A 16,511-nucleotide genomic window follows, 5' to 3' on the forward strand; every position below is an offset into this window, starting at 1 on the left:
ATGACCAGGGAATTGAGAAAAGAAAAATATTGATAATGAAATTTTCTTTATGAGAAAGTTTATATAATAGAGAATTGAAAAACTATTGTTATATATAAAGTACTAACTTATGCTATATGAACATATATAAAATAAATGTTTAAGGTCCTATTCTTTGAAAAATTCCCCCAACCTTTCCAACTTCATGGCCCCTAATTAAATGCATAAAACATGAAAAAGAGTCACAAATGAGTTGGTTTTGACAAAGCATTATCTGTGCATGAGGTGAAAAAAATGTTTCTCTTTCACATTTTACCTCTCCATTCATCATTTTTGAGTCTTAGAATACAGTATTTTATTTTGGGACTTTTAGCATTTGACTCAACAACCAATACCTCCTAGATTCATTCTTGGAAGTAGGCATGACTCACAGCTGGGATGGAACCCTGCCTCTTCTCACTGGAAACACCCAAGGCACATCCCAGTTTCATTACTGTACTAGGAATTGGCCCAAATAATTTAGCAAGTTAATGTTTTAATATCTTTTCATGAATATATGACTGCTGATAGCAGATGAAGGCAAAAACTAGTTACTAAGCTGAAAATACTCAACCAACTACTGATTGCTTAAAGATTTTATTTTATTTATTTATTTTTTCCTTGAGGTGGAGTTTCACTCTTGTTGCCCAGGCTGGAGTGCAATGATGTGATCTCGGCTCACTGCAACCTCCAACTCCCAGGTTCAAGCAATTCTCCTGCCTCAGCCTCCTGAGTAGCTGGGATTATAGGCACCTGCCACCATGCCCGGCTAATTATTTTTAATATATTTTTAGTAGAGACGGGGTTTCACCAAGTTGGCCAGGCTGGTTTCAAAGTCCCAGCCTCAAGTGATCCACCTGCCTCGGCTTTCCAAACTGCTGCTTAAAGATAATTTGAATCAAGCCATGATTCTTGGCTTGGAAATAAGCTAAGTGAATTCGTAGTCTTTCCTTTGTTTCTCGGTTGGCAAAGCACGTTCTCAGGTCCAGGATGAACGAAAGGTTATGAGAAATGTAACAGGCTTGGTTTTGGCTACAATGCACAGCTAGAAGCTGGCCTTGCCCAACAAGAAGACAGTGGCTTTCCTTTCAGCTTTTCCCCAAGTGTTAGTATTCAGCCTGCAATTTTCACTATCCAGGGATGTTTAGATGATAGAAAATTATGATCAGTGAAAACATAAGGGTATGCCCAAGCTAAAGATGCAAGGTGTTAATTTGTCTAATTTGCCAAAAAGCATCTAAATATTACTGGCTCTATTTTGCTGAAATATTTGTGCATATATTAAACTCATTTCAAGTGCTTTCTTTGTTTACCCAAGCTAATTACTTCCATTTAATTAGGCTCCATATTCCTAGCTCACTCAAGCTTTTCAGTGATATTACAATTTTGCTAATATATAGAAAAATATTTTACAGTCTGGGAAGTGAAATGAGACTATCTGACTCAATGATGTCACAGACTTATGCCACAATGTTTCCAGATGGCAAAAGTTTATGAGGTTCACTTGGGTGTGTCCATTCCCTTAGAGTTCAATTCTTGTCATGTTCTTTCCTTATACTTAGCTCTTTTGGAAGTGCTTAGGCTTTTATTTTATTACGTACAAGATTTTCCTGTTCTGTTTGGCCTATTTCATTACTCAGTTTCACTTTGCAAGCCCTCATTTTTGAACATGCTATTCTCTGTGGACAATGTTTTTGATGTCTGCTTTTCTTTAATAATAAAAATGTTATGCATCCTGGAATTAGTCATACCATAATTTGCTCATGCTCCTTACTTTTGCTATAGGAATTGCATGGGTATACCAAGGACATCATATGAACTTTTTTTCCCAAGTAACTGAAGTCTCATGGTCCTAACAGTCTCATGTCTCAGTAGAATATTTTTGGATTCCATCTCTTCTCTCTCTTTTAAAAATGCTGCCAGTGTCATTGTGTTTACTGTAAAACCAATAAATGTCAAGCTATAGCTATAACTGTATATATATGGTTATAATTATAAATGTTTATAGCTGTAAGTCACAACTTTTTCTACAGCTAAAAAAAGGAATAGATTTCTCCTGCCCAGAAGTATTTTAATAAATTCTAGAATATGCATTTCCAGTTTATTCAATTCACAAAAATATTTTCATGCTGTTAATGTTAAATGATTTCTCATTTAATCAGAAATTTATTGTTTGCCTATTTATTTGTAGAAATACAGGTCAAAAGAGAGGGGGAAATTTGGAATATAGTGGCAAATGTTACTTTATCACATATGAATCTATATTATTAAATGAGAAATATAGCATCTTATTTTGAAAAAGAGTTTAAAAGCATATCAAACATCTAGCACACCAATCGTCACTGGTTATTGAACAACTAACAAAATCTCATCTTTCAAACAGAAAGAAGGCTCAGAAGGTTATTAGCCTCTATTATTAGTCTTTGCTAATTCTTCAGTTAGCTCCAAGGATTTAAAAGACAAAGTCTGGAGCTGTTCTCGTCAATTCCAACTGATGCCATTTGGTGTCATAGAGAATTACAAGCTTTCCAGGAACAAGGCTCAATTGGCAGCAAGGAATCATCAATGATTAATTTATAAAACCCACCCAAGCATCTGGTGGCAGCTTCAGGATAATGGCAGTAAGTGATATGCAACCTGCATTTCTAAGGTTCAGAAGATGATAAAGGAAGTGGAGTAAGAAGGGTTTGGAATGATGCCCTACTGCGTGTATTCAGGATGGCTTGTCATGCTACACAATTTGAAGAGTCAAACTAGGAGGGGAGGCAATTTGGATTCAAAGGGTTCATTTAGGGTAAGTAGAAGGAAGCAGCCACTAAGATTTTATTTATATGTTATTTCACAGCTTTCTTTCATCATCCTTCCCTGTAATTCTCCCTTCCAGGTTCCCAAATGATCACATTCCGGTCCCCAGTAGTAAAACGCCCATGGAAGTAGAAGATGGATGCTGTGGCAACTGAACCTGGAGTCAGACTCAGAATCCCAGCTTCCTCACTCGGGAGAAGGCCGTGCATGGCTATTCAGGGGCTCTCTAAGAAGGCAGATTCCGGAGGCGGGCGCTTGACTTTTTCCCCATATTTGATGCTGGGTCAAGGATCGCGCCATTCTAACTCACCTGATTCATGGATCATGGTTTGAGAAGCCTGGCTCTGTGGATTTCCTAGTGTTATTTTCCTTATAGTGATTTCCTAAGGTCACAGTTTCCTAACTTCTGATTTTGTAGTTTTGATGTGAAAGAACAAAAGTGCTTCTATTTCAAACATATTGGAGATAGACTCGACGCCGGGCGGGCCATGGGCATTCAGCGGAAAACCAGACGGACAAAAAGATTCTGCTTTCCCCAAGCTTACATTTTGGTGAATTTAAAAGTTGTTTCTCAACATTAGCGCTGTACCCATCACCAGCCCTGCCCAGGGCGAGGCGCCTCGATGCTTGAAGTTCACTGTTCAGGCAAAGGAGAACACAGTGTCCCCAAGGACCATTGTAAGCTGGGCGGCCAAAATTTGAAAGAACATAAATCGGAGGGCAGCGAAGGAGGCGGGGATCTCTTGAGGTTACTTCTATTAGCGTCAATACGGGCGAAGTCAGGGGACCTAGCAAGAGCCTGAAAACTTCAAGCCAAACAAACTCTGAGATCACACCTCCCACCCGCCACCTCCCTCCGACTAGCCACTGCCGCCTCCGCGAGACGGCTGCCTCAGCGGGGGCCCGGGGAAGGCAGGGGGGCTCGGAGAAGAGGGACTCTGCTTTCGCTCCCCCTTTCTTCCCCATCCCTAACATGGGCTTTGCCCTGGAGCGCTTCGCAGAAGCCGTGGATCCGGCTCTGGAGTGCAAACTGTGCGGCCAGGTGCTTGAAGAGCCCCTGTGCACGCCCTGCGGGCACGTCTTCTGCGCCAGCTGCCTGCTGCCCTGGGCGGTGCGGCGGCGCCGGTGCCCGCTGCAGTGCCAGCCCTTGGCGCCCGGCGAGCTGTACCGGGTGCTGCCGCTGCGCAGCCTCATCCAGAAGCTGCGCGTCCAGTGCGACTACCGCGCCCGCGGCTGCGGCCACTCCGTCAGGCTGCACGAGCTGGAGGCGCACGTCGAGCACTGCGACTTCGGCCCTGCCCGCCGCCTCCGCAGCGGCCGGGGCTGCGCTTCGGGGCTGGGCGGTGGGGAGGTGCCCGCGCGGGGGGGCTGCAGTCAGGCACCCAGGGCTGGCCGGGGCGGGGGCGCGCGCGGGGGGCCGCTGGGAGACCGCTGTGGCCGCGGGCGGGGACCCGGGCCTCGGGTCCTCTCCTGGAGGCGGCGCGAGAAGGCGCTGCTGGCGCAGCTCTGGGCGCTGCAGGGCGAGGTGCAGCTCACGGCGCGCAGGTACCAGGAGAAGTTCACCCAATACATGGCTCACGTCTGCAACTTCGTCGGCGACCTGGGTGGCGGCCACCGCAGGGTAAGCAAAGGGGGGTGGGCACCGCGGGCATGGTCGATTGGGGTGGGAAGAGGAGCGGTTCTTTCTGACGCTTCAGGATTCCTTTGGAATTGGGCATCCTTCCTCACTATGCAGCAGGAAGCATCCACACCCTGATCATACTTTCCTGTCATTATCTTACGAATGGATTGGCATCGAAGTTAAGGATTGTCCCTTTTCTGATTATATTACGATTGGAAAGAGTTCAACAGATTCGATTCTAACTTTCCCCCGGGAAAGCAGGAATTGGGAAAACTCATTTTCCATCCAGACTCTCGTTCTCCATCTTTCACCCTCCTGCCCACCGTCTCTGCCTATTTTTGGAACACTTGTCCCGTGCCTGAAGCAAATCCGAGAAGGAAAGACAGAAAGCAAAGACTTTCCCCGCCCAGCCTTTCCTCTCCCGTGGCCGCCAGCATCCCCGCGGCCCTGGCGGCCGCACACCTGGGACTGGTGTCAGCGTTGATGACACTTGCGCTGCCACTGCCTGAATCAACTGCCTTCTATGAAGTTGGGGATTGTGAGGCACGTCGGGGCCAGGACAGCCTCAGGAGTTGAGAGATGGGGTTTCTTAGACTTGCAGAGTTCTTTTCATCACTCTGACTTTCCCTAAATAAGCCTTCCTTGCCTCGGGATCTCATTATTAGTGGAGAGAGAGAGAGATTGAGATTGTGTGTGTGCGACCTGGGAAGTCCAGTCCGAGAACCTCCATCCGTGGTCAGACCTGCCCTGCGAGCCCCCAGGCAGCAGCTGTTTCCCTTCTTTGTCTAAGCTGCTGGCCCCGAACTGCGCTCCTGGTCCGCCCGCCCGCTTTCAGACCGAATAAACAAGCCTCTTTGCAGCACCCCGTGTGAAGAGGCTTGTTTATAAAGCTGTTACTTCTCTCCTGGAGGACTTCTGCACAGTGTTTGACATTGTTGGTCGCTGCCATGGTGAGCAGGGATTTAGCAGAATTTGCGCTCCATTCAAGGAGCTGTTTTCATTCTTCAGGACTCTCGGGGAGGAGCAACCCAGAAAGATTCCCATTTGGGACTGGCTGCTCCACACTGCCTCTAACTCAGGCACTGAGTTTAGAAGCGCCCGTCTTGAACCTAAAAGAGAAAATTGAAGTGAGAGGGACTAAAATGTTTCTACCTTGATGAATGGAAGCACACGGTGTATTAAACGACCGGTTTCAAGGATTATTTCTCTAGTTCATATATGCATATACATATATGCATATATACAGGTAAATTTACAAAATGGGAGGACCCAGGGAAAAGCACAGATAGAAGCTTTGTATTACCAGTCCAGGTTTCAAGGTCGTAGGAAACCAATGGTTGAAGGAAAGGGGCAACAGCTAGAATAATATTACAGAAAAGTCCATGCAACAAGTCAAGCTATGATTCTGAGAAGTGAGAAAAACTGCCCGTGATTTGCAGACTAGCCAAAACCTTCTATGTGTTCCTCAGAAATGTTTTTCTACTACCAGTAGGGGTTGCTCTGCGCATTGCCTGGGAAAAGCTCCTGGGAAAATATCGTGATGCTGATAGTAGTGATGATGATGCATATGGAATTTATCATTCAGAAATAGTTTCCAAGTAAAGGTTAATAACATCTATAACCATGAATAAACCCACCTAGTCCAGCACTAATTCATCCTATGTTTAAGTTAGTCTTTACTAATAAACATTGTAGCTATAATTCGTATTTGTTTTACTATTATTTGACCAGCAGGAAAAAATACATACTACTTTACCTGGCACAAACCCTTATTTTTTTATTCTGCAGGAATTATGCAAAACCAAATAGAAATATTATTTAAAATTAGGACTACAGTAGCCTAACAGATCCTGCATTACAACAGCAACATGAATGACTAAAATTTATAAATAGTTCCAGTGTTTCTTAAATTGCTTGAGACTTTACAAAATAAAAATTTTACACTATTGATAATTTATATTTTACTTTTCTGTAATGGAGGGAAAAATAAAGATACCTCCAAGGTTTAACCAGAAATCTGTTTTCAATTACAGTGAAATCAGATTTAGATACTGTATTAGGATAAAAGAGCTGCCTGTCTCAAAATGCAAAGCCATTTAGTAATTTTTGAAAATAGGGTTTTTTCCCCTCACATGCACAGTTGTTCTTTTTCAAATACATACTTGCAAAGTAAGTATAGGAAAATGTCAACCTTCTGCACATTCAACCATCTTTAATTTTAAAGTTTTCCTCTTTTCACATGTCAGTTAACTTACGGTACATAAAAACTTATTGTAGGATTTATTTTTCTTTTGTATTTTTACCTAGTCATTTTATACATTTTTTTCTAGGATGGAGAACATAAGCCATTCACTATTGTGTTAGAAAGAGAAAATGACACTTTGGGATTCAATATTATAGGAGGTCGACCAAATCAGGTAAAACACCTTGTTAATGCATTACTCATTACTTATAAAATAAGCATTAATAAGCATTACTCGTTGCTTATAAAATAATAGAGGACTTAGCTTTTGTTTGTGGATTTTGAGTAAGAAAAACAAGTGGTTTAATCTTTAAAATTATGCTTGTGATCAAATATCAGATTTCTTAATGCAAATATTCCAGTACATACCCACATTTTATTTATTTATTTATTTATTTATTTATTTATTTATTTATTTATTTTCTTTGTTTGTTTGTCTGAGACAGAGTCTTGCTCTGTTGCCCAGGCTGGAGTGCAGTGGCACGATCTCAGCTCACTGCAACCTCTGCCTCCTAGGTTCAAGTGATTCTCCTGCCTCAGCCTCCCAAATAACTGGGATTACAGGCGCCCGCCACCACGACCGGCTAATTTTTTGTATTTTTAGTAGAGATAGGGTTTCACCATGTTGGCCAGGCTGGTTTCACACTCCTCACCCCAAGTGATCCACCAGCCACGGTCTCCCAAAGTGCTAGGATTACAGGTGTGAGCCATCATGCCTGGACCTGATTTTATTTTATTTTAATTTTTTAAAATTTTTTTTTTTTGAGATGGAGTATCACTCTGCAGCCCAGGCTGGAGTGCAGTAGCATGATCTCGGCTCAATGCAACCACTGCCTCCAGTTCAAGTGATATCCTGCCTCAACCTCCCGAGTAGCTGGGATTACAGGCGTGTTCCACCACGCCCAGCTAATTTTTGTATTTGTAGCAGAGAAAATACAAAATGTTGGCAAAGCTGGTCTCGAACTCCTAATCTCAAGTGATCCACCTGCCTCATCTCCCAAAGTGCTGGGATTACAGGCTTGAGCCACTGCACCCGGCCTTTATTTTTGAGAAAAACAAAAAACAACAGCTAGCAAACTTGGTTCTCTTTGCTACTTTAAAAGAAGAAAAGGAAAGTACATTTCACATTTTATCTAAATTATATTGTCCTTTTGGCAAACTTCTTGAAAAAACCTATTTCACAATACCATGTGTAGGCAATTTCTATTTGATAATATTAGGCAATTGTATTGCCTGCTTAAACCTATTTATTAAGTGAAATTACTCAGTTTGAAGATGCTAATACAGACTAGGAAGAAAATAATACATATTGAGTGAATGAATGAACAGTTGAAATAAGGGATGATTGATTTCAATAGGAAGCACCATGTTAAAGAAAGACAGTTGATTAGAAATATTTTTGGCTCCCCAAACCAAGTTCTTTGTTGGATTGCATGAATAATATTCTCCATGTTGATGTCAATTGTTTTCAAAATGCATTGTTTAAACTTACAGAATATACTGTAGTTGCAAAGTTCTTTTATATCCTTGAATTCCTGTGTCAACTTAATTTTCACCGTAACTGGAAAAAGGTGGTTACGTTTTAAAAGATGATGTTCTTTAATTTTTCTCAATAAACTGCCATGAAATTTTTGCATCATGCATTTCAAATGTTGTCCAAGGAAAATGTCTTAGTATTGTTGGCCATATGCTCTGTTTAGGTAAGGATGGCAGTGACATATTTCTTCCCTGTGTTTAGTATTTTGAAAACCTAGCAACTAATGACTGCTGTGCTTCTCTTTTTAAAACAGTCCTCATTTATTAAGATGAAAGCCTTTTCATCATAGCATTTTCGTTATCATTTTCCCTAAGGAATATTTTTATAGATTCTATTTTGGTATTTGACATTTAGATGACATTGGGCCTTTTTAAAAAGTCTCTTAAAATTCATGATAAGGACAGCTAAAGAGAAATAATTTTATTTAACCTGTCATGAAGTCAAATGACATTTAAAATTATATGATGTATTATTATAGGATGTTGGATATTTTCCCCTAAATAAGCTTTGGCTTCTTGTGACTGGCTAAAATGTCCTATTTTTACCATATTGGCTATGTTTGAGGTTTAACTAATCATGAGTCACATTGCACCTGGAAATATGTAACGATGAGCTTTGCATGGGTTCCCTTTTGCATAGGTTCCCTTGAAGTTCAGATGTGATCTTTTGGGATTTTACACTTGAGTAAGCTACCAGTGTCTCCTGTGAATAGACACAACTAGAGCTATGTTTCTAAATCTGTCACATCAAAAAGCTAAATTACATTTCAAAACTCTACCACATCTCAAACCAGTTATACAGTGGGAACCAGATATATGTTTTTTTCCTTCTTTAACCTTATCACCCTTTTACTTGCTGTATCTCTTTAGAAGTGAGATGTTTTATAAATAATACTTAAAAGCCAGTTTATTTCACCTTGTACATGCCCTTTCCCGTAGCTTTTTATGTGAACTCAAAAATGTGAAGTAAACAGATAACCTTGTCAGAGACCCTGGACTCATTCATTAAAACTGCCACCTTGATTAATGACTAGTTGGTGTTAAGTAAGTTAAAATTCCGTGCCGAATCCCTAGCTAAGAGAGTTGCAGGTTTATAGAGGATTGGTAATGTTATACTTGGTAAATTGTCCTTAATAATATTTATATTTTGCTTACGTCTTTCTTCTGCTAACGATTTTTTTTAAATAGAATAATCAGGAAGGAACATCGACTGAAGGAATTTATGTTTCAAAAATTTTAGAAAATGGACCTGCTGACAGAGCAGATGGCCTGGAGATTCATGACAAAATCATTGAGGTAAGACAATGATAAAACCTGTGTATGATCTATGCAAGAAAGATTTGGATATTTTAAGTTTCCAAACTTACCACTTTACCTTGGTGTGGTGCTTATTAGAATATACGTTACATTCTTAGTAGCAGTAAAGGCGTTATCGTTTTTACTTTCTTACAAAAAATGTAAAAGTCACTGGGAGAGGTGGCTCATGCCTATAATCCCAGCACTTTTGGTGGCTGAGGCAGGAGCATCACTTGAGCTCAGGAGTTCGAGACCTCACTGGGCAACATTGTGAGACTTCATCTCTACCAAAAAACAAAACAAAAAAATTAGCTGGGCATGGTGGCACATACCTATGGTCCCAGCTACTCAGGAGGCTGAGGTGGGCGGATCACTCGATGTTAAACCCAGGAGGTCAAGGCTGTGGTGAGCTGTGTGTAGGCCACTGCTCTCTAGCCTAGGCAACAGAGCAAGACGCTGCCTCCAGAAAGATGCAAAACTCTATTATGATGCTATGTAATTCATTAGATATTGTGATGAAAGGATAAAATACCTGAAGTTTCCAAATGTGTTAATGAATACCTCTGTTTTAATAACTTGTGTTTCCCATGAGCTATGATGTCGCTTGATTATTAAAGGATTAATTATTATAACATTTCAAAAAAGGATGATAAGTCTCTGTTGAGGAACATTTCTGATAAGGAACTATGACTATATTTTAAATTTGTAATTAATATTTTATATGTAGAGTTTGGAATAAATTATACAATACCTATAATATTTCTTAGTGTAATATGGCTACCTTGTTCATGTCATTATCTTTTATATGAAAGAAAAAGAGAAATACCTTTTTTTCTCTTTGTTGCGAAAACCTGGTGAGAACTCTTTGTATGTTGTAACTGTATTGTTGTATTCGGGAGTGATAAAGTGAGCGCCTATATGCTAGTAAAATTGGGTTATGATAATGAAATTTTATGTCCCTGCCATCTGCCATCTCTGTCCTTTTGACATTTTATTAACTGGTTAAGATAACATTACTTTTTGTTGCCAAAAATGGTTAAGTTACTTTTATCAGTGAGTTTATTTCCAATGGATTAGTAAAGGTATAAATAGGAATTTGGAAGGTTTACTTGACTCCACTATTGTTTTTAAAAATTCTGTTCACTCTAGGCTATATATTCACTAGTGCTATCTTTCTGAATATTTATGTAAACTACCAGGATAGAGGCAGATTTTCTATGTTAAATTTTGAATAAAGTTTTAGATTTTCATTCATCCTCTGTGCACTAAACAAAGTTGAATTTTTAATGAATTGACATGGAGTAAGAGTGAAGAATATAGAAGAGCCAATAGTTTGTTGTTTTGGGAAAAAAAGAACACAACATTTATAAATTAGCTGACTAGACAATTTAGAAAAAAGAGTTATCTTTTGCCAAAAAAAAAAACCCTTGATTTATATCTAAAGAGGTCTCTTGTATCAAGATTTTATTCTTCCAGTTTTGTTGCCAAGAAAGTGCAGACCTACTTTCGCTGTTGCTATCCAGTTCATCTTGACAATTTGTCTAGTGGAAACATTCATATACTGTAGCTTCTAAAGTTAGAATGTGCACAGTATGATCTAAAGGGCAACATACTTTAAACAGAAGATGGTCCCTATTACTTTCTGCATTATCTCAAAAACATATTAAGTTGTCCAGTTACCAATGGAAAATAAATTCCTACATTTGATATTATTAGAAGAACTGATGGAACTGAATACATATATTGTTACACACACACAAACACATAGACACAACAGAAATACCTATTAGCAATTTAAAAAATAACTTATTCTAGCTAGATGACAATATTATGTATGCTTCATTAATGTTACATTAGAAACGAAAAATAATTTTTTATATTGTCATACAACAATTTGGTTACAAACCTATTGGTTTTTTTAAAGAGGTAATTTTATAAAACTACGGTTGAAAAATCAAGTGCATCCAGACACCTATATAGTACTGTTACTAATATATGTCAAATTAACCCTATTTAAACCCTGGAAGATAAAAAGTAAGGAGATCAACCATAGAAATTCAAATGAAATTTAACTAGCTGCGTTATTATTATTCACTTTCATTTGCATATATTAGCAGTTAATGACTAGAGCTTGAAATTTGTCTCAATGATATAGATTTTTCAATGTGTCTTTTATACCAGGGTACAGTGATTTTATGTATATATGCTATAGTTCTAGAATGGATCAGTGTGACCACATTTGCAGTTAAGAAATGGCTTAGATGATGTGCATATTTCTAGAATGTTGTCTGTTAAATAGCATGAAATATTTTAGAAAGAAGATTATTAGAAATAAATTGCTCTTGCTTATTTGTTCAGTGATGCTATCAGCTTTTTGAGTGAACAGATATTTGTGCGACTTTAATATCTAGTTAAACAAGAAGTGTGTTTTTTCTTGTGCATATGTGTGTGTTGTAAAAGATCCTTATGTAATCATTAAAGTTAGAAATATTTGATGCTTATCCATTATTTTAGTTTCTCTGTCATTATGATATCAATCAACTTTAAGCAGTTTTTAGCTAGTGGGAAATTGAGAAGAAATCTATCAATTTAAAATGTGCAGATGCATATTTTAAAACAGATTTTTAAAGAAAAGATAATTTATTTTCTGTTTTGTGATCAATGATTTGTTCGTTGAACAAATTTAATGGATCAATTTTTGAATTTCAAGTGGTCATGCTGATTTAAACCTGGTGCAACAAATAAGTTTGTTAACAGTGTAAAGGGTACAAACTAGTTCATATATTATAAAATTATCCATATGACTTATGCACAGTCTGACACATTACTAAATGCTTTGAATTTACTGGTATATAACTGAAATAAAAAATAAAAATAAGAGATTCTATGGTTTATATATAGTCAAGATGTGCTCAAAAATATTTTGTGTAGCTAATTGCTTGAAGCACACATACAAGTTTATGAATTGTTTTTAAAAAATAACAAAATTTTCCAAAGTTATTCACATGAAGAGGAAGTAGATATGTTAAAGGTTTTGTTCTGTTGATGGTTAAAAAGATTTTGTAAACTCTAATAAATATATTAGTTATAATAGTTTTGCACAGTTCAACAAAGGCTAGTAACATGTATTATTTTTTAATATTTGCATTCTATTGATAGAATTCAAGAATAATAAAAGAATAAAAAATTACTGTCATGAGGTAAATCTATGTCATATTTTTCACATAATATAAGGCAAGTTAATTTTTGGAGTCAGTCTCCACAAGCAACTATGTTAACCAGTTTCTAGCTATTTCCACATCCATATTTGTTAAACTATTTATGCTTGTAGATTTTAAAAACTCAGTTGTGATATTTGAGTTACACTAGGTGTCAAAATATCACTAGAGACTGAAAAGGCAGAAGATATTGTTGAAGACATTTTGAAACATCCCAGAAATTCACATACGCCAAGAATTCACCACAGTATACAGCTGAATAAAAGCATGCTGTTTTTCATTCTTTCAAGAATCAAAGGAGTCACAGAAAATCCCTGATCCTATCGAAGGTTGGGCACAATTCTGGAAGAAGGCATGACCTTTGCTGTAGTTATCATCATTTTAGGATGCCTAAGTGGTATGTGGGAGGGAGTTGAGAAACAAAGTTCACTGTTGCTTTTGGCATCGATTCCTCTATTCTTTCTTTCTTTCTTCTTTTTTTTTTTTTTTTTTTTTTTTGAGACAGGATCTTGCTCTGTCACCTAGGCTGGAATGCAGTGGCATGATCATAGCTCACTGCAGCCTCTACCTCTGGGACTCAAGGTATCCTCCAGCCTAAGCCTCCCAAGTAGCTGGGACTACAGGTGCACCCCACCACACCCGGCTAATGTTTTAAAAATTTTCTGTAGAGATGGGGTTTCACCATGTTGCCCAGGCTGGTCTTGAACTCCTGGGCTCAAGCAACCTGTCCACCTTGACCTCCTGAAATGCTGGGATTACAGCCGTGAGCCATAGTGCCCAGTCTCCTCTCTTATTTCTATGATGCTGATAGCAGACAATGCAACCATAACTCAAGAGTGAGAAAGGGTGGATAATCCTTCATGGCTCTTTGTTTACACTTTCTTCTCCCAGCAGCCCCCTAACCCCTGCAGCTCCAGGCCAATGTTGTTTGACACAGTGCTGGAGGCACAGTGCTTCTCCCAACTTCTGGAGACCAGAGTGGGGCTGAAGGTCTGTGGAATCTTTGAGACAAATAGCTCAGAGCATAAAGCTGAGGATTTTTTTTTACTGCATATATTAAAATTTTTTTATTCTATTTTTTACCTTGAAATTCATAATGCAATGCAGCATAAAAGGCATTTTCCTTTTCTTTAGAAATAGTTCCCACATTGAAGTGTCAGTGTAGCACCTTCCATTAAGTGCTGTTTAATACCAGAAGAAAGAGTTTCACAAATCAGAAACTTTTTAACTATCTCCAGATTGCCAACTACACTTTCTTTTATTTCTGTAATGTTATACCTCTGCATTCTCTGTGGTCACTATCTGTACTGCTAAAATGAAAATCTTTGGTAGTTGTCACATTTATTTAGCTAACACTCTGCATAGTCAGACTGCAGCTGTTAAAGCAGGAAAATTAATTGTAGTTCAGAGCTAAACATTTAGGAATGTTACTGAATCAGATCTGCAAGGTGCTACCTCTGTATATACCTAATGAAACACTATACCTTACTATCTCACAAAGCAATGGTGCTAATTTGTTGATGCATAAGAAGCATTTACAAGTTTCTGTAGGCCACCTGTAAATCTGCTGGGCAGTTAGTTTTTTGACAAATTTATGTCTAATTCAAACAGCTAAATATCACTAATCACAGAGAAATGCAAATTAAAATCACAATGAGATACCATCTTACATCAGTCAGAAAATGGTTATTAATAAAAGTCAAAAAACAATAGATGTTGGTAAAAATGCAGAGAAAAGAGAACACTTATACACTATTGGTTGGAATGGAAATTCGTGTAACTCCTATGGAAAACACCATGGTGATTTCCCAAAGGATTAAAAATAAAACTACCATTGGATTTAGCAATCACACTACTGGGTATCTACCCAAAGGAACAAAATCATTATATAAAAAAGACACCTGCAGTTGTATGTTTATTGCAGCACCATTCACAATAGCAAAATCACGAAATCAACCTATGTGTCCATCAGTGGATGACTGGATAAAGAAAACATGGTGTGCATATATACACCATAGAATACTGTGCCACCATAAAAAAACAAGAATGAATTTGTGTGTTTTGCAGCAACATAGATGGAACCAGAGGCCATTACCTTAGGTGAAATCACTCAGACACTGAAAGTCAAATACCACATATTCTCATTTAAAAGTGGGAGCCAAACAATGTGCACACATGGACATAGAGAGTGGAATAACAGACATTGAAGATGTGGAAGGGTGGGAGGAGGGAAGTGAATTGAGGGCTGATAATTACTTAGTGGGTACAATGCATCTTATTCAGGTCATGGTTACCTAAAAGCCCAGACTTCACCATGATGCAATATATCCACGTAAAAAAACTGCATTTGCACCCCCTAAATCTAACAAATATATTTTTAAAAGAGTATAAATGGACATTACCACCTTGCCTTAGTGAAGTGACACTGTAGATTTATTCAGTGTCCCTGTCCTCCTAGAAGTTAAATTCATGATTACAAATCATTAAATCGGGTAAGGTAACAGTAGAATCTGTGGATGGAGGCAGCCTTCTAGTTTCAGGAAAGGATGCAGGCATTAAACTGGATTTTGGCCCTGAATTTGTGTCACACTGTCACTCGAAGATTTCTCAATTTTTCCATTTCTCAGTTTCTCTCCTGTAAGTATAAGTGTCACCATAGACAGTCCCTCAGATTTTCCAACTAGGTGGTCAGCGTGGTTTTGCCACATCGCTGAGTTTTTATTATTAATAAACATTGTTTTATGTTAGCCTACAAAAAAAGACTGGAAAGATCCTTATACCATTGAGTGTGTTAAGCACTGTTATATCCATTTTAAATTTCTAAGACTTGAACTTGTGTTTGATCTCTGAGTGCTAAACTCCTGAGAAGGGAAACAGGGCCACCTCTTTTTACTGTGCAGCTTGCACACGGCGCAGCTGGATTTGGCATTCCTGTCTGAAGCTCTCAGTGTGGTTCCCATTCTCCTCATCATTCCGTGCTATAAAAATCTCATTAGAACACCTGTAACATTATTTTGATTCATTTTAATTTGTGATCCAAAGTTGCTTTTAGGTAAAATTCCAAATTGGGGCCTTAACGTACTGGTTTTTGCCCTTCTTTTCTTCCTTTCAATCATCCTGGGCACCTGGCAACTCCTTTCTGTCTTTCTTATTCCCCCGCAACATCTATTGTCAGGAAAGAAGGTCCTTACATTCACTTGCACCATTTGAACCATATACATTTGTTCCATCATAGTATCCTAATTTTAACTAGGGATGATGCCTTAATGACACCTAAGCTTTTATCATTTTCACCTGGGCCTGCACTGTAGCTTCTTGAGAAAACTTTCCTTTCTTCCAGCCTCTGCTATCTATAACTCCACTTGCTTTCTGCCCTCAGCAAAACTTGTCATTGTTTTGCTCCTTTGCTTAGGGGCCTTTATTGGCATTATATTTTCAGTTGCTTAAATCCAGGTTTTTTTCATGAAGCAAAAATAGCCATTTGAAACCCTCACTTTCTTTGTGCAATTAAAAAAAAAAACCCTACTATTGTTTCGTGAAACTTCTCCTTTTTCCTATAGACAGGGCTCTCTGCTTTTATTTGTTGTTTTCTGTTTAACTGGTATTCTGTGCCACAGCCTTCTGTAGCTGACAAACTCCTTTGTATCCTCAAATATCCTCTACTCCTGGAAGCCCTTTGCAATCCACTAAGCAATACTATCTTTTCTTCTCCATTGTCAATCGATCTTTATACCTCTCATTTTCATAGCATTTTCATGTATTATAATACATATTT

The 16,511-nt window shown here is 38.5% G+C and overlaps 1 protein-coding gene across 1 annotated transcript in view; it reads left to right on the forward strand.

Moving 5' to 3' along the window:
- The first annotated feature begins 3,652 nt into the window (after nucleotides 1-3,652).
- The window catches only part of PDZRN4 (PDZ domain containing ring finger 4), a 390,048-nt gene continuing 377,189 nt past the window's right edge, over nucleotides 3,653-16,511 (forward strand). Inside the window, exons 1-3 of the mRNA XM_055248206.2 lie at nucleotides 3,653-4,444; nucleotides 6,775-6,861; nucleotides 9,411-9,518. Coding sequence (XP_055104181.2) covers nucleotides 3,797-4,444; nucleotides 6,775-6,861; nucleotides 9,411-9,518 — 843 coding nt within the window. The 5' untranslated portion in view covers nucleotides 3,653-3,796. The remainder of the gene's footprint in view (nucleotides 4,445-6,774; nucleotides 6,862-9,410; nucleotides 9,519-16,511) is intronic.

The sequence above is a fragment of the Symphalangus syndactylus genome, chromosome 17, assembly GCF_028878055.3.
Source record: "Symphalangus syndactylus isolate Jambi chromosome 17, NHGRI_mSymSyn1-v2.1_pri, whole genome shotgun sequence".
Lineage (NCBI taxonomy): Eukaryota > Metazoa > Chordata > Mammalia > Primates > Hylobatidae > Symphalangus > Symphalangus syndactylus.